We start from the raw sequence: 22579 nt of genomic DNA on the forward strand, positions 1-22579 counted from the left end.
TACAGATCTCTCAAATTGCCACAGCCCTACCAAAGCATGACATTCCAAAGCTCCCATGGGCCCCAGTTAAGCCCAACAAATACATCCTTTCTAGGCTGACCACGCAATTATAGCCTCAAAACCCATATGGGAAGAACATGTTTCATATACAGAAAATATGTTAAGTAAATGTGTGTACATGTACTAAAATTTATGAAAGGGGCCACCCTCATATTAATGCAGCACCAGCTCATAGAAAAATCAAAATGAGAAATGTGCTGCCTGAGCATCTCTGCCTAGTGCCCTGTATAAGTAATTTTAAAAACTTTAAAAAATTACACTATAATAAAATTAATGTAATCTATGTACAGTGGCAGATCACATATTTTTAGAGAGACATACAAAATGAAGTATTTAAAACACAGAATTTAAATCTTGAGAAACTGCCACATTAGAGAAAAGGTATAAATTCCAGACTGGTAGCCAAGAATTCTTGACAGACTGCTCCAGTTCTGACACCAAGTCCCTCTGTGACCTTGGACAAGTCACCTAACTCCTTTCTCAGCTTCCCACCAGTAGAATAACACCTAAACCCACAAAGGAATTGTAAGGATTAATGACATATTAGCAAAACAATGCAAAAATGAAAAACCACTACATTCATACAATCGTTATAAAATTATTACAATGTTAAGGTAAATGAAATTTTGGGCCCAACAGACCTAACAGTATCTTTTTTATTTAATGACACTGATTATTTGAAATAAATACAAAAGTTTGTAATCTATGACATTATATCACTCATACTGAAAACAATTTATCATACATAAACAATGTGCATATCACTTTTATCAAAAAGTAGTTTTCATCTTTGAGAAACATTGTTCCCAAAATTAAAAAGTTATAGTGTGTGTGTATATACACAGGCACACAATTAAAAGGTTAGCAAGTTATTATAACTTGACTATTAAACCAGCCCCACGAGAAATGGATATTAATACCGCTACAAATAGTTTACTTCCCACTCCCCAAGAATAAAAGGTTAAATAACTATATCCTCCTAAACAACCAAAGCATTACCATAGGTAATTCCAATAAATATAAGCCTGGAGAAGTTTGGGGTTTTTTTAATTGTGAAAGGAGGCAATTTGCAATTGGTCTTGAAATATTTGGTTTCAGAAGTTTCGCCTTCAGGACCTCTTGCTATATCCCCAAACGGCGTTGAAATATCTCCTCCATTATGTCATCAATATATACATAATGCTTATTTTCTTTCTTGGGTACCAAGGTCCATCTCCCAGATTTCCTATGGTAAATTCTACGGTATCTATTAGAAAAATAAAAAAGGGGGAGAAATGTTTTATTAGGAGAAAAAATGCTGAATATAATAACATAATTACAGAAATACATGTTTTCATCCATATGTATGTATAAATTAAAGGCCTCAGTCCTGCAAACTCTACTCACACACTAACTTCTGTGGGGAAATTTGTGTAGTAAAAGGGCTACAAGATCAGCCCCGAAAAGCCTGCAAAAATGTAATTAGTCTCTATCCTTTTGTTTACAATTGAAGTCAATGGAGCTTCACCAATTTACACTGAGGAAAAGATTGACATCAACTGATACAAGGCAGATTATTCACATATACCCCATTCCCCCACTTTGTATTCATGCTCACACAACTCAGCGAGGCCTATGTGTAGTGACTTTTCGGAGATTAATTTTAGGTCATTCTCCAAAGTCAAACTTATAAAGGTTCTCTGTGCTGCAGCTGAGCAATTATTGAGTAAAGGAGTGATTGAGGTGGGCAGGGGATCCAAACACAGCATAAAATTGACCGACAAAGACACCATCTGAGGGAGGTGGAAAAGCAACTGGTTGTATTTACTACTTCTCTGTAGCTTCTTAGTGAGCACCATAGGTTCATACTAGCTACTACAGGCTGAAACTGTGGCTGAACCATGTACTTTTTGAGCACACTTGTCCAAGTGCTGAATTGTCTCTAGCTGTGTGTTCCCTCTCTCTCGCTCATGCAAATTATGTAGAATCCTGAACTTTGTATTAACATAAGAAAAAGCAAATTCTCTGCTGGCATAACTCCCCTGAATTCAGCAAGAAATTTAGTCAATAGTGTGTGTGTAATGCTGTAGGTAACAGTACAAGCTCATTTCTTAGAGCAAATGACAATTAACTGCAACTATTAACTAAAAAAAAGAAACAATAGATTAGTGCAATGACAGACTTACATTAACTGATTCTGTTGATTGTGCATGGTTTGCCGGTTCAAATGCATATTGTAATCAATAGCAGCCAAAAAACATCTTGCTCTGTACACTGGATAGGAGTATTCAAAACTTTTGGGAGCATACATATGCACATGCTGCTGAAACTGTTCCAGATCAAATGTGGATCTTTATAAAAATAAATATATGATTTGTTTTTCAGAACATCTTTAACATATTACTAAAATTATCAGGAAGACACTATATAACTTGCACAGAAATATTAATGAAGTGTAGAAAGACTTTTTCTTTTATTAGCAAGTAACTTTTCCTCAAGTTACAATTGTTACATTTAAAATTCACTTAGATTCAACTGTGTTACGTGGTTTAGTACTACTAAATGAGAGTTTGAATGATTTAGTATATATGCAAAACTACCTTTTTTGGCACACAGTCTACATTCATTTTTAGTAGGAAGGGAAGAGAATAATTTGGAGGAAACAAAGACAGCCTAACATCCACAATTCAAATTCGTTATACCTAAACTGTAGAAAGTATGGGATGTTTCTCAGAAACTTTTTATCCAAAATTATTCTGCACATTTCAGTGTGAGGTTTGCTTCCCTTTTCTAGCCATTCCTTTTCTCTTTCATCCATTTGAGGACCATGTTTGCACCGTCCCTCAATGATGCCGTTTCCACTAGCCCACTGATGTTCATTGACCACATGATGAACTAAGCCACACCACATTCCCTACAATGTTAAGAAACCATGATAATAAAATGTAATTTACTGCAGTAAAATATTGTATTGGAATATTACAATTTAACTCTAAATTACAACTTACAATAAATTTTTCATATGAATTTGCTTCCTTGCAGCAAAACCAGAAATAATTGACAATATCTGAACACCATTGTAAAAGACGGCGACAATCTTTCTGTCTGCTAGCCTGAAAAATAAAGATATGCATAACTATTAAAGACAAAAAGGCTTGCCTGTGTGTGTCCTCTACTTATCTACTGAAATGACATATAGTAAACACTTCTGTAGGCAGAGAGAGTGTCTTCCTGTATTCTGTACAACACCTACCAAATTATGGCCAATGCCATAATATAAACTATCATAATAATAGTACAGCACAGATAATGGAAATATAAGCTTTTCCACATTGCCTGACTGATGTGGAAAAAAAACACCTCTAATGATGAGAGATTAGTTCATCTCCAGACCATTCACTCTTTGCCGGTATACTGAGACTGCGATAATGGAGGCCTCTTAGGATCAATTATGGTGGTTTTTCTGCTATGGATACTGAGAGGCAGATCCTAAGTTGATGTAAATTGCCATAGCTCCAATGACTTCAGTGGTACTAAAAGTCAACAGAGCTATGACAAGTTACATCAGCTGAGGATCTGTCCCATAGAAATTAACTGAGATCATCATACATATTTCACAGAACTGACTACATATCCATTAGTGATAGCATTCTACCACAACTGACCTGGGCTGGATTTGAACCTGTTAAAGACTCTATATCTTATTATCAAACCCCTGAGATATTAAGTCAAATACTATGTTTTGAATGTACTATGATAAATTGTATTATACCATTACAAGTAACTACAAAATACATAGTTATTCTGTACTCAGAGAAATGTTACCTCAATTAATTTATGTCCAAGATTTTTGGCACCACCCCATATGTCATATGAATGGATTACACAGGGGAATTTCTTTGCTGTGGATAAAAAAAATACATAATAATTAGATTTATCTTTCATCGCTGTTCAGTTTATTCATAGCTCCTATGTGAAATCAAACCTTTTATTTTTTCAAAATTCATTTATCAGAATTTTCCCCAAATGCACATTGGCAGAGCATATAGAAGACAACTGACTTAAAGCTCAGTGATCACTACAGCAGTTTAACACACCTGGATAATAACAATGTTAAGAAAGGAAGCCTGTTGAACACAAATGTCTGATAGCAGAAACGTATATAATTTTTTAAAAGTACATTTTATAATGCCATTTAAAATAAAAGCAAATACAATTTAGTTTTCAGTCCTTTTTGGACAGCAATATGAAAACTTAATTGTAAAAAGAACAGTTGTTGTAAATTGTTTACATAATTATACATAACAGCTCCTGTAACTTACAAGCATCAGTACTCTATCATGAGTCAGCACTTCTCGTGATTTTTAGGGGTATCACAGATTTCCATCCGCATTAGATACTGTACCCCAAAAATGTAAGATATGTCTACTCTGGAAAAAAAAAGTGCAATATTAATTTGGGTTCTAACAGCAGTGAAGACATGGCTTTTTAATAGCTTAAGTTCAAGTTTCTAGGGGAGCCTGAATTTGAATTTAAGTTTCTAATCCAAATTTAAAAGCCAAGCTGCTGTGCCTTCACTGCTATTTTAACCTGAGTTGGCTAACAAACACACTTTTTTTTTTTTTGCAGCGTAGGCATATCTATAGAAAAAAGCTAGACCTATTATTCCACTTGGGGGTTCTGACAACTTTAACAGACTATTTTAAGATATTTTTCCAAGATTTACATCACCAGAACCTTTGGATGGATTTTGATTAGGGCTGTCAAGTGATTATAAAAAATTAATCACAATTAATCACTCTGTTAAACAATAATAGAATACCATTTATTTAAATATTTTTGGATGTTTTCTACATTTTCAACTATATTGATTTCATTTACAACACAGAATAAAAAGTGTACAGTGCTCACTTTATTTATTTTTATTACAAATATTTGCACTGTAAAAAAGAAAAAAAAACAGAATTTTTCAATTAACCTCATACAAGTACTGTAGTGCAATCTCTTATCATGAAAGTTGAACTTACAAATGTAGAATTGTATACAAAAAAAATAACTGCACTCAAAAATAAAACAATGTAAAACTTTAGAGCCTAGAACTCCAATCAGTCCTACTTCTTGTTCAGCCAATCATTCAGACAAAGAAGTTTGTTTACATGTGGGAGATAATGTTGCCCACTTCTTGTTTAAAATGTCACTTGAAAGTGAGAACAGGAGTTCGCATGGCACTGTTGTAGCCAGTGTTGCAAGATATTTACATACCGGATGCGGTAAAGATTCATATGTCCCTTCATGCTTCACCCACCATTCCAGAATACATGCTTCCGTGCTGATGAAGGGTTCTGCCCAATAACAATACAAAGCAGCGTGGAATGATGCACATTCATTTTCATCATCTGAGTCAGATGCCACCAACAAAAGATTGATTTTCTTTTTTGGTGGTTTGGGTTCTGTAGTTTCCACATCTGAGTGTTGCTCTTTTAAGACTTCTGAAAACATGCTCCACACCTCGTCCCTCTCAGATTTTGGAAGGCAATTCAGATTTTTATACCCTGGGTCAAGTGCTGTAGCTATCTTTAGAAATCTCACATTGGTACCTTCTTTCCATCTTGTCAAATCTGAAGTGAAAGCGTTCTTAAATCGAACAACATGTGCAGGGTCATCATCCAAGACTGCCATAACACAAAATATATGGCAGAATGTAGGTAAAACAGAACAGGAGACATACAATTCTCCCTCAAGGAGTTCAGTCACAAATTTAGTTAATGTATTTTTTTTTTTAAATGAGCAACATCGGCATGGAAGCATGTCCTCTGGAATAGTATCCAAAACATGAAGAGGCATACGAATGTTTAGCATACTTGGCACATAAATACCTAGCAATGCCTGCTACAACAGTGCCATGCGAACACCTGTTCTCATTTTCAGGTGACATTTGTAAATAAGAAGAGGGCAGCATTAGCGCCCGTAAATGTAAACAAACTTGTTTGCCTTAGTGATTGGCTGAACAAGAAGTAGGACTGAGTGGACTTGTAGGCTCTAAAGTTTTACATTGTTTTGTTTTTGAGTGCACTTATGTAACCAAAAAAAAAAAAAAATCTACATTGTTAAGTTACACTTCCACGATAGAGACTGCACTATAGTACATATATGAGGTGAACTGAAGAATACTATTTCTTGTGTTTATCATTTTTACAGTGCAAATATTTGTAATAAAAATAATAATATAAAGTGAGCACTATACACTTTGTATTCTGTGTTCTAAATTTAAACAAAATATTTGAAAATGTAGAAAAACTTCCAAAATATTTAATAAATGTCAATTGCTTAATTATATTCTATTAAATATTCTATTGTTTAATAGTGCAATTAAAACTGCAATTAATCATGATTTTTTTGAGTTAATCACGTGAGCTAACTGCGATAAACAGACAGCCCTAATTTTGACCCTTATGTATGGCTTGAAATACATTATACTTCGTGTTATCTGACTTAGCTGAAATTCTAGTTACATAATTAAAGTAGTATAGTAGAAAAATAATACAGAAGTAAGCCTTAAAAGTACACTGTCAACTACAGAGTTTTAAAACTGGTTGAAAACTTTCTGTTAAAAATGTTTTTCAACAGAAAATTGTATTTTTTACTACATTTTTTTCTCACAGAAAATTTCAATTTTTCGGCTGAAAACCAAAATATCTTGATTTATGAATGCTCCTGCAGTGCCTCCTTGGAGATGTACTTAGGTTGCCTCATGTCCCCATTCTCTTGTATGGGCCCCACTTTCAGCCATACCACATGATGCACCATAGCCAGAGACTACTATGATATCATACATCCACTTCCTCTGTCCAAGTAGGAAGACCTGAGTACATCATAGGATGGTGAAATGGTCGGATTATGGGTATATAGAGAAGAATGAGAACTTGAGGAGCCCAAACTACAGCTCCCATGAGACAGTACAGCAGCATTTTTAATTTTTGAATTTCTGCCGAAAATCAAAAATTTCCAAAGAAAGCCTCCCCATTTTTCAACCAGCTCCAGCAAAACTTTTTTAGAAACTTGATAGTGAAGTGTCTTTCCTTATGTCCTTCCTATCTGGCAAATACTGATTCTTCCTACCTTGTATATTTAACAGTCTGACATTAAAATGCTGGTTTTTATTTCCTTGTTTATGCGCTATCACTGATTAGTTCAGCAGTGCTTTGTGAACAGTGTTAAATACAAATGCTGGAAATCCTTTCCTTCAGAAACAGTCTTATGGAAGTCAATGGGACTACTTGTTCGAATAATAATTACTTATTTGTTTAAAGCAAAATCCAGGCTGCTAGGACCAAACTCTCTCTTCAGATACCTATGGGCAATTCCAACTGACATCACTGGGAGTTGCACTCCCAGTTCTGAGGGAAGAAATTTAACCTCCAGGTAGTAAACTACTGGAAGCCAATAGTGGACAGCAACATTAGTAAACATTCTTTTTGCGTTAGTCACACAAAAAAAGGGAACCACAGTTTTAATTCTTCAGAGATTGGTATAATGGATTTCTTTTTAAAAATACAAATTGAAAATCCAGCAGCTATTTTCAAAGAGATGATTTTTCAGGAAAGTAAAATGTTGGGCCTAAACTATCTAACAGTATGCCTTGAACTTACAGAGTTTTGTAGAGCCTTTATAAAAAGTTAAGAATGATAGTTACTTATCAAAGCAGAGATTTGAGAGTGTGAATCAGTAACCACTTCTTTGACCATTAGCTGTTCATCCAACAACTTTTGTAATCCTCTTCGAAAGGCTTCCTTCTCCATAAATGGGGAGTTCAGTTGCGTTTTGCGTTTATCCACTATTTCAATAGCTAAAATTTGTTTAGTTTCTAAATCCATGAATGAGTATACACAATACTGTGCAGGGTGGCCAGGGCCATCCATGTGTCCATCTCCTGCACATTAAGAATTAAATAGAAAAGTTTTATTCTGAGAGAAATAAAACCAAGGTTACTTATTTTAATAAATGTATTAAGAATATTTTTAAAAAATCAAGGAACAAATTTGGATGAGGTCTCCAAAAAACAAGTAAGTTTTGAAAGGCTTTATTTACCCATAATGACTACTTCCTTCCCATGTAGTTCCTCTAAAATGTGTTGCTTCATTCGACACCAGAAGGATTCTATAGTTGGAACAATAAAGTGACGTTGCATTCTGAAGAATGTACTTGCACTTACGAATGTCAACTTCATAAAGTTTGCCATTTGTGAAATTTTTCCAAAATTGTTTCCTGACAATATGATTGCAGCAGATAAAGCAAGGTCTCCTGCATGTGTCTGTCCTTTTACCAAGGGTTGAGAAGACCATTCAAATGCTATATGTCCTGCACTACATTTCTAGACGTGTTGAAAGTTAAGCAAAAGAATAAAACAAAAAGAAATAAGTGAGGCCGTGTCCTTATTGTTTGCATTACAACAAGCCACAAGACTAAAAATTAGATCTAGAATTATATGGATAGTTTTAAGGGGCACTTTTAATTAAAAAACAAAACAAAACACTGATAATAAAGAATCTTACATATATTACTATCAACTCCTTAAAAATTAAAGAATTTTAGAAATCCAATGAACTCATTACTATTTATGCTTTTTATTTACTGTTTACATGTCTCTCAACTGGAACAATAAAAAAAAAAAAACAATGAATTTGTTTAGCTTCTTGTAAAGTCACCTTCACTTTCCAGTTCTTAGTGTTACAACGCCAGGGTTTCAAAGAGACTGCAGGGATAATATTTGCTTATTTCATTTTTTTTTTTATTCTGGAAATATTTTTATTGGTCTTCAGTTTTTTGAAAGCTTGACTTTACAATATATACATTTTGGACCCTATTTAAGTATGTCCACTCAATGATAGGATATGATATATGATAAAATAAAAGATATAGAAAAGCTCACATCGGAAAACATAGGGACTTATCCTGTACACCTTTACTTACGTAAGTAGTCCTTACTCATCTGAGTAACCCCATTGGGCTCAACGTAATTACTTTAGCAAGTGAGAACTACTGACCAAATTAGGATATGCAGAAACAGGCCCGAGGATATTAAAAATAAGCACTAAGGTCTCACTCCTGTAATTAGACCCATGTGGGCTGACCTTTGTGGAAGTAATTATTTTCAAAAGGATACTGTGCAGGATCCATGGGGTTTCATTTAAGTCAGTGAAACTCCACAGGGCTCTGCACATAGATATAAACTATAAGGGTTGGAAGGGACCTCAGAAGGTCATCTAGTCCAACCCCCTGCTCAAAGCAGGACCAATCCCCAAATTTTGCCCCAGATCCCCAAATGGCCCCCTCAAGGATTGAACTCACAACCCTGGGTTTAGCAGGCCAATGCTCAAACCACTGAGCTATCCCTCCCCCGCATGTGGATCTGATTGCAGGATCAGGACCATAGAAAATTAAACTACTATTAACATATTGTGAAGAAGTTAGAGAGAGAGAGAGATTTACAAGATATATTACTCACCCATATCAAATGCACACAGGAGGAAACAGGCTGTACAGAAATATCAACTTCACCAGCACAAAACATACATTTTGGTACAACAATTTTTTTGGCTAGTTGAAGAAGGGATCGTTCATAAACAATGTGAATTTTTTCATGAGAAATATCCTGGGTGTCATCCAAAGTCATATCATGAGTTGTCTCCTCAAAGGTTTCTATAAAGTCACCTTGTGACCCATCATCACATTCATCTGTAATACCCAATATATCCTCTGCTATAGACACATTTTTCAAGTGTTTAACTGAAGAAAAACTAAACAAATACAGACAATTAGAATGCATTATAAATATAACACATGAATTAAGACACACTGAGTAATTTAGACCCTGAAAAAAACTGGGTTCAGGTGTTGCTGTTTTTTTAAAAAGGTAAATGTAAAGAAGGAAAAAAAAAAGATTTTAGAAAGCCTAAAATGAATTAGTTTTTTTAAATTTAAATGGGAACACATTAAAACACTACCCTGCAGAGCTTCGGGGCATGAGAATTAGAAAGCAAAAATTATTATGAGTCAGACCAGTCTAAGTCACTAACAAGGTGACTTCATTGTGACATTTACAATGAAGTAAACAACTTAGATTGATGGCAAATAGCATATATAACTTTTTATTTCGTACTTCCAGTTTTAATACACTGTTATACCAAATATAACTCAACAATATAGTATCTTAAAATACTACTTACCTTTTAGAAAGGTCATAGTCATTATCAATAGTACAGTCCTCCCCTGAACTGTCTGTTGATTCATCCTCTAAATCTTCACATGGCAATCTGTTAAATAAATTTAGCCAAAAGAAGCAACATTTAATAAACATTTAAATTTATCCTTGGAAATAAAATTCTACATTGCTGAGATTCTTCACCATGTAGCAAACCATGGATATACCATATAATCAAGATGCAAGTGTCTCAGCTACTTATATCATCATCTCATTATATAAAATAATAAAGCAAACCATCCAAAAAACCCACCTTGCCTTCAGATGGGAAACACTGGATTTTTGCAATGCAAATTTTACAACACTGAACTTTTAGTATAGACATTTTGCATAGTGAATTCACACATGATTTTAAAGTTTTGGACAAGAGAACTGTACGTAGTAAGTTAATACACGAAAGAAGTCCCATTCGTAAATACTTTGAGGGATAGGTGGGTCAATCACTGAAAAGTGAGAAAATGATAATTTATTCTGATCTCTTTTGCACTGAATGTAAATGTGCTATTGCCCAGTATACTTATAACCTCTCCTTTAAATTTCATTGTCTTATTTGAAAATTAAAATTAGCATACAGAATATTTATGCAATTCCATATAGTTAACTCAGATTTGTAAAACATTATGTAAAATTCCTAATATCATAGAAATGTAGGTCTGGAAGGGACCAAAAGAGGTCATCTTGCCCATCCCCCTGTGCTGAGGCAGGACTAATAATATCACATTATCCAGAATTACATGAGTCATAGAAGACAAAGTCCTTCTCTTCTTCTCACGCAAAATGTCCTACTGAGTTGAGGCCTACTGCAAAGGATAGAGCAACCTCCACTTTCTTGGAAGACACAGCAGAATGGACTAATTATCTAAGATCAAGGATGGCATTCCAGGGAGTGGCCTCCTGTAGCATTTTGCTAGGGAAGTCATGGAGAAGGGAGAGTTACGGAGAGATTAGAGATGTGGGAGAGAAGAAAAAGGACTCTAATGCTCAGTACTTATGTAATTATTTGCATCTTCACAGAGCTGTATGAATCTTTATCCATAGGCTGCATTAGTACAAATTAGGGACTGAGACCTGTAAGCGCCCTCAGCTTACAAGGAAATTGAGAGGACTCATCCTACAGTTTAGGTTGCTCAGTGTCTTGCAGGACTAAGATCCTAATTCTGACCACTCACATATACATCAACCTAGCTTTGGCCCACAAGAAAGCAGCCCCACGAGGTGGGTGGCACCATGGCCTAGAGCAGGGGTTCCAAAACTTGGTTCGGGGCTGGTTCAGGGTAAGCCCCTAATGAGCTGCGAGACGCTTTGTTTACCTGAGTGTTCACAGGTACGGCTGTTCGCAGCTCCCAGTGGCCACAGTTTGCTGTTCCCAACCAATGGAAGCTACGGGAAGCAGCACGGGCCAGGCCACAGCTTCCTGCAGCTCCCTTTGGCCGGAAATGGTGAACTGTGGCCACTGGGAGCTGCAAGTGGACTTGTACCTGTGGACGCTCAGGTAAACAAAGCATCTCATGGCCCGCCAGGGGCTTACCCTGAACCAGCTCCAAACTAAGTTTGGGACCCCCTGGCCTAGAGGAATGATCACATGAATGGGAGTTATTTCACTATCAATGCTTTTTTATTTTTACACAATTTCATGGAAAAAACGAAGAGAAAAAAATTTAAAAAGGATTTTAAGTCACCTTTCGGTGCCTGCTGTTAAAGAGGTCTCTGGCACATCCTCTTCTGCATTTAATGTTGAGTTTCCATCCACTGCCTGTATTTTCACTTCCGATTCCTTGCACACATCTCGGTTTTCATAACTGTCATATCTATATTACAAAATAAGATGAAAGTATCAAAAAGAAACCAATCAGAATAAAATTCACATTTCTCTTTAGATGACGATATTTAATATATAGGACATCTGAATTACTTACAAGTCTAGCAAAAACTTGGCAACTTCAGCATGTGAGAAGACATTAAGCGTTTCCCTAAGTGACATCCATCTTCCTATTTGTTCTCTTATACATATCCTTGATTGAGCCCTTTTTCTCTCTAGACTCTTTCTCCTCCTTTTTTTTTCTGACGGGGAATATATGGTGGGTCTACCAGGTCGCCTTGGTGGTGGTGATGGTGAGGATGAAGAGGATGATGACGACGACATTGCAAGCTTTCAAATGATTAAATTAAACTTTAGTCCTCTTTATCATAACATTCAGTTTTAGTCATTACAGGATACATAAGAGTAGTAAGTTATAATTTTTGGAAAATGACAACAAAATACAATAGATTTGTGGTGTAGAGTTAAGGTTAAAATCTTCATTTATAGCCAAGTTCTAGCCCTCAGATAAGTGAGTATAACTCTCTCTGAAGTCCATGAGAGATATACATGTATATCGGGGGGCACAGTTTAGTCCTTATGTTTTAGGGATTAGATTGGATATTAGAATAACAAATGTATAAATTGCTAGTTTTACATATAAATGAGCAAGTGCACATTAATATGGCTGTTGCTCGTTTATATGACAAAAAAAGAACTGAAGGGAAGGGAAAAAACAGTTTATTTTAAAACAACAGTAACCAAAGCTTTAAATGTAAAGCATATTAAACTGTGTTAAAGCTCCTATGTGCACATTACACCTAATGCCTTAGTCCTGTAAATACTTATGCACTTGTTTAACTTTAACTTGAAGGCAATGGGATTATTCACACATGCTTAACTTTAAGCGTGTGTTTGCATGATCAGGTCCTGGCATTTAAGAATATTTTTGGAGTTCCAAAATAGGGTAGCCCATAGTGTCTGTGTGTATGCCTGACCTGTATGGGTTACTGACTTGAGTGAGCAACTGGACTGACCATTGAACACCAGCAGAAAAGGAAGGGAATTAAATTTAGTCACAAGTGATCTCAACTCCAAGTGAACAATGCAGTCAGAATTGTAGATCAAGTGTGAAACTGATTCATGCCAGGGCCCTAATGTTCTCTCTCAGGATCTGAAGAACTCTAAATACGAGTTACTTGTATCCTGTAGCGGAAGGATGACCTGGAATGCAACACAGCTCAAGGCAACAAGAGGATAAATGACCAGGAGGTGAAAATGAACTATATTAAAGAGCAAGTTTATATGCCTTTTATATTAATATTAATGACATATTCTCAAATTCAGAAAATGACAACACTTAAGCCTAAGATTTTTGGAGAGGCAATAAAAAGTAGGCTGAAACATGACATCTGGTATGCCTGTGGTAGTGTAAGTTTGCTTGTTTATTGCGTGGTTTTTGTTTGCCTATGGAAATTGTTTTTGCCAATGAAAATCTTGGAGTAAAGAAAGTTTGTCTGTGACTACTTATTAAGAACCCCAGAACTCACGCTATTCGGCTGTTTTGTGATAATATTTTTTACCTATGTATACCAAATTGGTTTTTCTGGTTTGTGTTTTGGATAATGATTTATATTTTTGAGACTTTTTTAAAATGTAGGGTTTAGGTTTAGGATATGTTTTATTATAATGTTTTAGGTATTCAACATTACTTTCATGCATGCAATTTATAACATTTTTCAACATTGTACTTACAGAGAAGATGGATTGTATGGGAACTGCATGCAAAGTGACCACGGGTAAAGTAATGCTTAGTGTTGCTTACACCATGCCTTGAACAGAAAAAAAAAAATCATAAAATATTTTTGAAGTACAAAAATTTTAAAAAGAACAGAGACAAAACACCATAGAAAATCCTGCCTCTTTAATATTTAATGGACAGGGCCAGCAAGAAGAGAGTTCAAATTCTGAGTCTGTCATGCACAGAACAGGTCCAACAGTAACGTTGCCTTCTGGTGATGTCTTCCATAGCATATATACAGCATTAAGATTCTATCCTATAAAAATTAACAGGTTTTCTCTTTTTTCATAAAACTGCTAGTATTTTCAATATCTTTTACTACAGAAACCTATGAATTCCTTCCTTGAGTAAATGTCATTGCGACGCCAAACAAAAATCAGGTGATCTGCAATCCAATTTATATCACTACAGTCCACAGAGAAGTAATCAAAAGGCACTCCTTTGTTTCTATTACCTCTCAATAAAATGTTTAATATTTTCCAAGTTAAGAATAAAATAGGAAAATAAACTTCATTGTCAAACTTTAAAAAAAAAAAGATTACAAATATTATTTGATCTATTTGATATCCTAAGAAAGATTTTAAAGTGACAGATTTATCTAGCTCAGAGGTTCTCAAACTTCATTGCATTGCAACCTCCTTCTGACAACAAAAATTACTACACGACCCAAAGGGGTGGGGGAGAGGGAACTAAAGCCTGAGCCTGCCTGAACCCCACTGCCCCAGGTGGGGGGACAGGGGAAAGCCAAAGCCTGATCTTCAGCCCCAGGTGGGGGAGACTGTACCCTCAGCATTGCCACCCAGGGCTGAAGCCCCTGGGCTTCTTTGGCCCCGGGGCAGTGGGACTGGGCTTTGGCCCCAGCAAGTCTAATGCCAACCCTGGCGACCCCATTAAAACAGGGTGGTGACCCACTTTTGAGTCCTAGGCCAGTCTGAGAACCGCTGCGTAGCTATTTAAAAGAATTCTCAACTAGAAGCATAATCAGGGTCATTTAAAGTCAAAGTCATATTTTGAACTAATTTTAGGGGCATTTTCAGAAGGGTCTCAGTTTAGTGACGAAGATGTTTGCCGATTATATACCCAAGATCCTCCTCAAGCCTCCTTTAAACAGCTTGGGGAAGAAGACCCAAAGTCACAAGCCTGCGTGTGGAACAAAAACCAGCACGCATGAAGCAGGCGTTACAAGAGTTAGGGGGCCTGCTGCAAACGCTTCTGCACATTAACCGTACCCACGCGAGCTATCCCACCGATTTAGATGGGATTACTCATGTTTGCAAACATAAGCACACAGATGTTTGCAGGGCAGGGGCTGCAGGGTGCGCCGCACCCCTCCTTCGGAGGAGACATGGGATTTGGTTTTTAATTGTCGGAACAAGCTACCATAAGGCCTCATCCTCTCAGGTAACCGTCTCCTCCGGATCCCCGCGTCAAGCCGCCACATGCCCTTGTCTGTGCGATTGCGGTGTCAGGCTGGTGCAAGGGCGAGCTCCACCCCAGACACGCTCGGCACACCCGGGGGGGGGGGCTCAGGGCGGTTGGCGGAAGAGCCCAGGCGGTTCCGCGGCTCTTTTCAAGCCTGGTGGCTCGGATTACGGCCGCTGGAGCCGGGAGGCGACGACGCGCGGGGCAGAAGGGCGCGGGGAGGGGGTAACCTGGCTGAGCGCGGCGAGCCGGCCTGTCCCGCTGCTGCCGCCGCCCGGCCGGGGTGGCCGCCGTTGCCAGGGAGCGGCTCGTTCCTCCTCGCTAGGCCGCCGACCCGGAAGCGCTTTCGCCTAGCCTCGCTCGGCGGCGGGGGCCGAAGATGGCCGAGTCTCCGGAGGAGGTGGCGGTGCTGGTGCAGCGGGTGGTGAAGGACCTTAACAACGCCTTCAAGCGGAACCCCCACATGTGAGTGCGGCGCGGGGACTCGCCGGGCTGCGGGGGAGAGCGGCGGCTGCCGGGCTCCAGCTTCCCCGGGGCAGCCCCACAGGGGCCAAGCGGAGACCCCGGCGCCGACTTGGTCTCCGCTTGTCCCGTGCGGGGTAGGGGCAGCACCCTCCGCTCTGGGGCCGCTCAGCAAAGTGGGGGTGACCCGCCCCTCCCGCCAGCCCCTCGCCCCGGTGTGGGACGAGCACCCCTGGCTGTCTTCTCTGCGAGGGTCTCTGAGCGCTTCACAGACACCCCTGCTGACGCCTCTCCCTGCCCCCGCCAGGGAGGTGATCCGAGCCTGGCAGCTGGGGAAAGTGGGCTCCAGAGGGGTAAGGACCGGATTCCAGTAGTCCCCTTCTCACCAGTCTCGCCCAAGGTCGCACGGATGAAGTCAGCTGTGGCCGGCCTCTGGATCTGTTGACTCCCCGAGGCGCCGGCCTTAATTAGGTTAACTTCTTTCGCAGTCATGTATACTTGGCTTATGGCATCAATTTCGACATACCTGAGGTCGGTAAGGTTAAAGGGACACTGACCAGTTATTAGTCTAACCTCAGTAATTAAAAACAAATCTGATTATTGAAACAGGACAAATTATAAATATTTAATTTCTGCCTCACTATTTTATGCTTTTTGATTTTCTTTTGGTGGTTCCCCCCCCCCCCCCTTCTCATCTTGGATAGTAGAGAATTATCTCTTTGTTCTGGGATTGTGTGTGGCTCTGACATACCATGATGATAGGCACGATATAAAAATCATAGATCTTTCCACTGTTGTTTTTTAATCTGTTGGATTGACAAGGTCTGTTGGACTGTTTCACCCCAGTGCTGCACATTGTTTGTAAACACAATATGGGAGAATTTATTTGTGTATGGGGGGGAGGCTTCCACTGGATTTTTTTTTTTTTTTTTTGGAAATGCATGGAAACATTCCTTTTAATCTTAAATAATGTTAAAGAAATCTAAATTTTGAAATGACAGTGCCTCCTTGAGGCCCCGACCCTGTAATGGATTCTACCTGGCTCAGGGGTCCACTCATGTAGCATTTATAGTAGGATTGGGGCTTAAGCTTTGTGTAGCTCAAAAGCCTGTCTCTTTCGCCGACAGAAGTTGGTCCAGTAAAAGATACTACCTCACGCTCCTTGTCTCTCCAATGTCCTGGAACCAGCACGGCTACAATAACTCTCCTCTAGGTGACAGAAATCCTTAGGATTACATAAAGGTGACTAGCAGCCTTGGCAGGTAGCTAGGCTTTAAACTGTAGCATATGGATGCTGTCAGAAATAAGGCTTTTTAGATTTAGCCATAAACTAGATTTAGCCATAAACTCTTTATAAAATTTATAGTGAGACATTAATGCACTTAAACAGTCAATGTTTGTGTGCGACCTAAAGAAGGGCTTTTGCTTCTTTTCACATTCTACGCTGTCAAAACTCCCTTTGATTTCAGGGGTACCAGGCTAAAACACTTATTTGTTAAGAATGTGCTGCTGTTTCCAACTTCCTTCATGGAGAAAAGTAGGTTAGAAGTAAAAGTTTGTGTGCTTTGATACTGACCTGGCATAGCATGCTTAAGTGTGCTACCGGGAGGTCAGGGTAGATACTTATTGGTGGGACAGTGTGGGAAAGCTGCTGCTGCTGTTATATCTGTTCTGTAGATAAAGAAGGGACTTCTGTGTCCAAGATTGTCAAGCTGGGCTCCTTAAGCTGAACATGGGCACATGGCTGACATGGTTCACAGGTGCCCCCAATGCTCAGGGCTTTGGAGCTGTGCTCCGGTTCTGCTCCAGCTCCAGGCAAAAACCTGCAGCTCCACTGCTCCGGAGCTGCTCCGTGCTCTGCTCCAAAGCCTTGCCAACCTGTACCCCTTCTGCCATGAGAAGGAGACCCTGGAACATGCCTACCTCCAATCTGCCAGGTTGCAGCCCATCTTCTGACTCCTCCAGAACCTTCTCCTGAGATTCTGGCTGCATTTTATTTTGTATCTCTGCATACTCCGTCTGTGGCCCCACCAAGTCATAAGACCTGAGTTCAACCTTGGCACTGGCCCAGATAACTCCCTGGACCGGGTGATGGATGGGTGATGCTCAACAGGGTGAGTGATTGGTGATTGTGAGGTCTTCTTTCTTTTCCTACCCTTTTCACACATTTGGGCAGAGTTCCTCTGGACCGTGTCCACCAACTCCTTCACAGAGCAGTGGCACTGTCCAGGGTTGTCTGCTTTGTGACCCCATCCAGTACTCTTCTTTTGAACCTTTGAGCCTTACACGGTTGAGTGGATGGGCCCTTCAATCTGGGTAGGTCGACACCCACCCCCTTGAGAATTCAGGTAGGCTTCTTGGGCACTAAAGTCACTAAGAGACAATAAAAAGTAAAGTTCTAAGCTGAATGTAAAACTGAGTTGTTGTCTCTCATATTGGGTTTTTAATTAGGATGAAGAGTTTGTATCTTTCTGCCCTTTTTTTTTTTTTAAAACCTTACTTTTAATTTCTCTTGTAATTAAAAATGCAACCTAAGACTCATCTTGACTTGACTTGTCTTGCTGAGTCATATTTCACTAAAGAAAATGAGGCTGACTGTTTCAGCGTATTATGTTCTATTTTTGAACATCTGCATAACTTGTAAAATGGTATTGCAAAATATCTTTGGCCTCAGACATACGAACACTTAACCTTGTGTATAACATTACTTGCAAGTGGTTCCACTGAAGCCAAATGTGGTTGCTCACATCAGCAGAATTATGCATACACTTAAGTGTTTGCAAGATTAGGGTCTTAGTTTTTACAAAGAGGTGCACTGTCCAGCAATCTTGGTGATGTAGGACAGTGGTTTTCAAACTGCTGGGTCGCAGAATGTAAGGCACTGGGTCACGGCGGCTCTGGTCAACACCGCTGACCGGGCCGTTAAAAGTCCCATCAGCAGTGCTGCCTGGCTAAGGTAGGCTAGACCCTACCTGTTCTGACACTGCACTGCACCCCGGAAGCGGACAGTAGCAGGTCTGGCTCCTGGGGGGGGGGGGGGGCAGGGAACTTAACTTAAAAATTGGACAGTAATAGGCTGCGAACCCAGAGATGGTGGAACCTAGTGATATTCTAACAAAAAGAGCTCCCAACCTTGCTTATAGTTGTTTCTGTCACTTCACGCTGAGCCCCAATCTACAAAAAGTTAAGTTGACCAAGCTATGTCTTTCGGGTATGAAAAATTGTATTTGTGAAGAGCATTCAACTCAGCATGTTGAGATAGGTGGGAATTACTCAGACATTCACATATTCTTTTAAACACTAAAACAGAATAAAAAGTCTTCTATTTCCAAAATTAAACAAATACAGTGGATTAATGAAGAGACGCTAGTTTTACCACTTTCTAGTTCAGGGGCAGTTTGGGCGGGGAGCGGGGAATCTGCTTTTTGGGTATTGTGTATCCAGCAGCTCAGTTGTGTGCAGTGTAGTCTGATTTGCATCAGATTTATTTTGATTTCAAAAACATAAATACTAAAAGTGTCCATCACAAAGGCCTGGTCTACAATAAACAGTTAGGTCGACATAAGGCAGCTTTTGTCAGTGTACACACTACAGCCTTTCTCCCATCGATGTAAGTGCCGTACTACATCAGCATAATAACTCCACCTCCACAAGAGGCATAGGGCTTATGTCCGTTAGTAGTTAGTTATGTAGTTAGAGCCACGCAGTAAGTAGTAGTTAGTAATGTAGTTAGAGCCATGCAGTATCTGTGTTCTGTGTACACACTATGTTGCTAACGTGGTTGTTGGCTGTCTTGTCAATTTCATGGCTCCAAGCCAGACAGCTACATCCCTGCCTGGAGGCTAGCTGCTCAGAGAACCAAGAAGCCTGGGTGGCTGGCCTCTGCTCCCAGCTGGGAGCGGGGAGCCGAGAGCCTGGGTGGGCAGTTGGGCTCCCAACAGGAAGCTGTGCTCTCACTGCCCCTGTTCAGTTGGTGGAAGCGCTCCTGCTGAGGATGCACACCACTGACAGAAGGAGGATAGTATGGACATAATAATTACTGCAGTGGCTAAGTCGACCTAATATAGATCAATTTAGGGCTGTAGTGTAAACATGCACAAACTCTGGATGTCCCTTCTAATATTTAAAACTTGCTATAATCTACAGTAACACTCAGCTGCTTAAATTGATAGCAGTCTAGTCTACTTGCTTTCCAAAAGACCGTTCTAATTCTTGAGGTAGCTTGTATAGTTATTGGACAAACAAATTAAACTATAGTTCAATTTAAAATCAATTTCTTTATACTGCCATCTATATATTTTACGCATTTATTTGCTGGTCAGCATTCTAAACTTGGTATGTCTCATATTGGCTTATTCGTCCCTGAACAAGCCCTGCCTGTTTGTTGTTAAAAACAGTGTATAAAGCAGTCTTGCAATTCTGTTTGCCTGGGATGAATTTTTTTTGTTTTGTGGAGTGGCTGTGAGGTTGAGTGAATAAATAGGAGTGTCTTTTCCCCTCCCCCCATCATGTAAAGGGTGGGCATGTAGGGTTGTATAGGGTTTTTTGAGCATGGGCTGGTAAACTTGCATGACAGGCTTGCAAGGTTGATGAAGTATATCTTGTCCCAATGAATAAATACAGTATATATCTCGGTCTCCAGCTGAAACCAAGAGTATATATACCTCAATGCAAGGTTGGCAAAAGTTTGCTCAAGGGCCATATCTAATTTTCATACACTGGAACAGAGATGCAGCCTGTGGAGACTACACACTCTAGGATGCAAAGCTCTATCTTGAATCAAATTCCCTAGCTAGATCGCTTCAAAGATCTGAGCTGCCTAGCACTTTCTTCTAAAAGATAAGGGAATAGCTATGGGCTCTGTTGTAGATGTCTGAGGTCCTCGCATTGGCAACCACTGCCTCTTACTTAATGTAGCTGGTAAAAATTTACCGCATTGCCCTCTTCATAGAGTCAGAGAGATTTTAAGAAGCTTATTTGTGAAGTTTATTTTACTGCATGAGGCATTTAGTTAGGAAGGCATATTTAAGTGGGATGTCTGGGAAGTTTCCAGGTTGTGTGTTCAAGAACCAAGAAGGTGGGCAGAGGTAGAAGACATAGAAATCAGAAAATGAGGGGTGGGGGGGTAATATGGGCTGAGTAGAATGGGAGAAGTGGGCAGACTGTTAAGTTTAGAGTAATAATTGGTAAAAGAAAATAAGTTGTCTAATTATATTTTACTTGTGTTTATTTTTAAGAGATGAAATTGGGTTAATACCTTGTCCTGAAGCCAGGTATAACCGGAGCCCTATAGTGCTGATAGAAAACAAGCTTGGCGTGGAGAGTTGGTGTGTCAAGCTTCTTTTGCCATATGTCCACAACAAACTCCTCCTCTATAGACAAAGAAAGCAATGGCTGAACAAAGATGGTAAGTTACTTTGTTGACTGAATTCCTGTATGTTTCCCACTATGTAGTTTTTGATCATCTCTGATACTATGCAGTCCACTTTAAATGTATACTTGGTAGTGTTTTGGAATAACCTAGTGAAATGGGGAAGGAGAAAGGGAACCTATTGCACAAGCTAGCATGGCCATCTTGTAAGTTGTTTCTTCTACCTAAGTTGAGATTCCAACTCATTTTTTTGTCCCCAAGCTGTAAGTGGTGTAGAGAGAGAAGCTATTCCTTTCCCTAATTCAGGAGAAATGTTACTGTGTTGGGAGGGAATTTTATCTAACTCTTCTTGGTCAGAAGACTGATGATATATAGCTCTTGGTGGAAGAGGAGTGAGGGATTTTCAAGGTTTATAGGACCCGAGGGGGAAATCATTTATATAAACAAATCTATGTTCTAGAGCTCCTGTTTGCTTTACTAACTCACTTTTGCAAGTGTCTAAAGATATTGCTGACTTTGAATACTTTAACATCCTTTTTAGGAAAAGGGCTGTGAAGTTCTGCTTCGTTTGTGGGAGTGTCACTAGGTGGTCAGCATGATTTAGAGAGGAGGGATAGCTGTGACATTTGACAAATGACTTTTATGGATAAAATCACTCAGTTTCTCTGTAAAACAAAGTTGTGTTTGTAAGCTATGGATGAAGGGTAAGATCTGTCTAAGCAATATGAAATTTCTCAGTGTTATTCCTTGAAAAATAGATCTGTGTCTCTGCGGAAAAACTGAAATACCGTATACCTCTTGTAAATGGACTGAAAACTCTGTTCAGTAGGTTGGTACAGCAGCTTAGATGTTACATCACAAATCTATTGCATTGTGGACAGGTCGGGGGGGGACCGCCTTCAAGTCACAGGATCATGCTAATATACTTTAAAAATGTGAACAAGAAAGGAAAGGAGAACTGTGTTGAAAATGCTTTTGCTACAGTGGCACTCAAACTGTAGCCCTCAAACATCTTATAAGTCTATCATCATATCACCTATGATATGAAGATAGACTTATAAGATGCACCCTTTTCTGCCCCAAAGCTGGGGAAAATAGAAGTGCGTTGCAGCTTACCCTCATGGTCAATGGATTTGAACTGTTTTAAACCAAAGAGTATGTTGGATGCCAAAGTCCGTGGCCCCTCAAAGACTGTGCCTTGCTGTCAGCACCCTCTCAGTCCTGGTGATTGTAGTTGTGACAGGATTACATGGGCACAAAGGCAGCCTTTCACTTAGGTAGGTTCTGAGATATTTAGGGCTTTTTTAGATTAAAACCATTACCTTTAAACGACACTGGGAAATCAGTAGGCAGCTGATGCAAATCATACAATGCAATAGGGTCTCCTAATGACATATGCCACTTACTAAGTGAGCTGCTGTACTC

At 39.2% G+C, this 22579-nt stretch overlaps 2 protein-coding genes across 5 annotated transcripts in view; one reads left to right on the plus strand and one right to left on the minus strand.

Annotated features, from left to right (window-relative positions):
- Positions 1–789: 789 nt before the first annotated feature.
- LOC311521390 (uncharacterized protein) lies at positions 790–15646 on the minus strand. Of its 3 annotated transcripts, none has more exons than XM_084629704.1 (13): positions 15552–15646; positions 13854–13930; positions 12217–12449; positions 11980–12108; positions 10266–10352; positions 9545–9836; positions 8128–8410; positions 7733–7969; positions 3865–3941; positions 3048–3152; positions 2742–2953; positions 2226–2390; positions 790–1306 (listed from the first exon to the last, which is right to left on the minus strand). In XM_084629704.1, exons 3-13 carry the CDS (start codon positions 12441–12443, stop codon positions 1183–1185), a joined length of 1938 nt encoding a protein of 645 aa, XP_084485830.1. In that variant the 5' UTR covers positions 12444–12449; positions 13854–13930; positions 15552–15646; the 3' UTR covers positions 790–1182. The 3 variants fall into 3 exon arrangements, with proteins under 3 accessions (XP_084485830.1, XP_084485829.1, XP_084485831.1); XM_084629703.1 differs by lacking the exon at positions 15552–15646 and adding an exon at positions 15280–15545; XM_084629705.1 differs by lacking the exons at positions 790–1306; positions 2742–2953; positions 15552–15646 and adding an exon at positions 15280–15545 and having other exon boundaries at positions 2247–2390.
- PTAR1 (protein prenyltransferase alpha subunit repeat containing 1) overlaps positions 15616–22579 on the plus strand; it is a 46820-nt gene continuing 39856 nt past the window's right edge. The window contains exons 1-2 of one of the 2 annotated variants that reach the window (XM_084629706.1): positions 15616–15786; positions 21021–21190. In XM_084629706.1, coding sequence (XP_084485832.1) covers positions 15701–15786; positions 21021–21190 — 256 coding nt within the window. In that variant the 5' untranslated portion in view covers positions 15616–15700. Of the gene's footprint in view, positions 15787–16280; positions 16315–21020; positions 21191–22579 lie in introns of those variants that run through there. The other variant, XM_084629707.1, reaches the window with a different exon arrangement.

This window comes from Lepidochelys olivacea (assembly GCF_965140295.1).
Source record: "Lepidochelys olivacea isolate rLepOli2 genome assembly, chromosome: 5".
In the NCBI taxonomy this organism is placed as follows: Eukaryota; Metazoa; Chordata; order Testudines; family Cheloniidae; genus Lepidochelys; species Lepidochelys olivacea.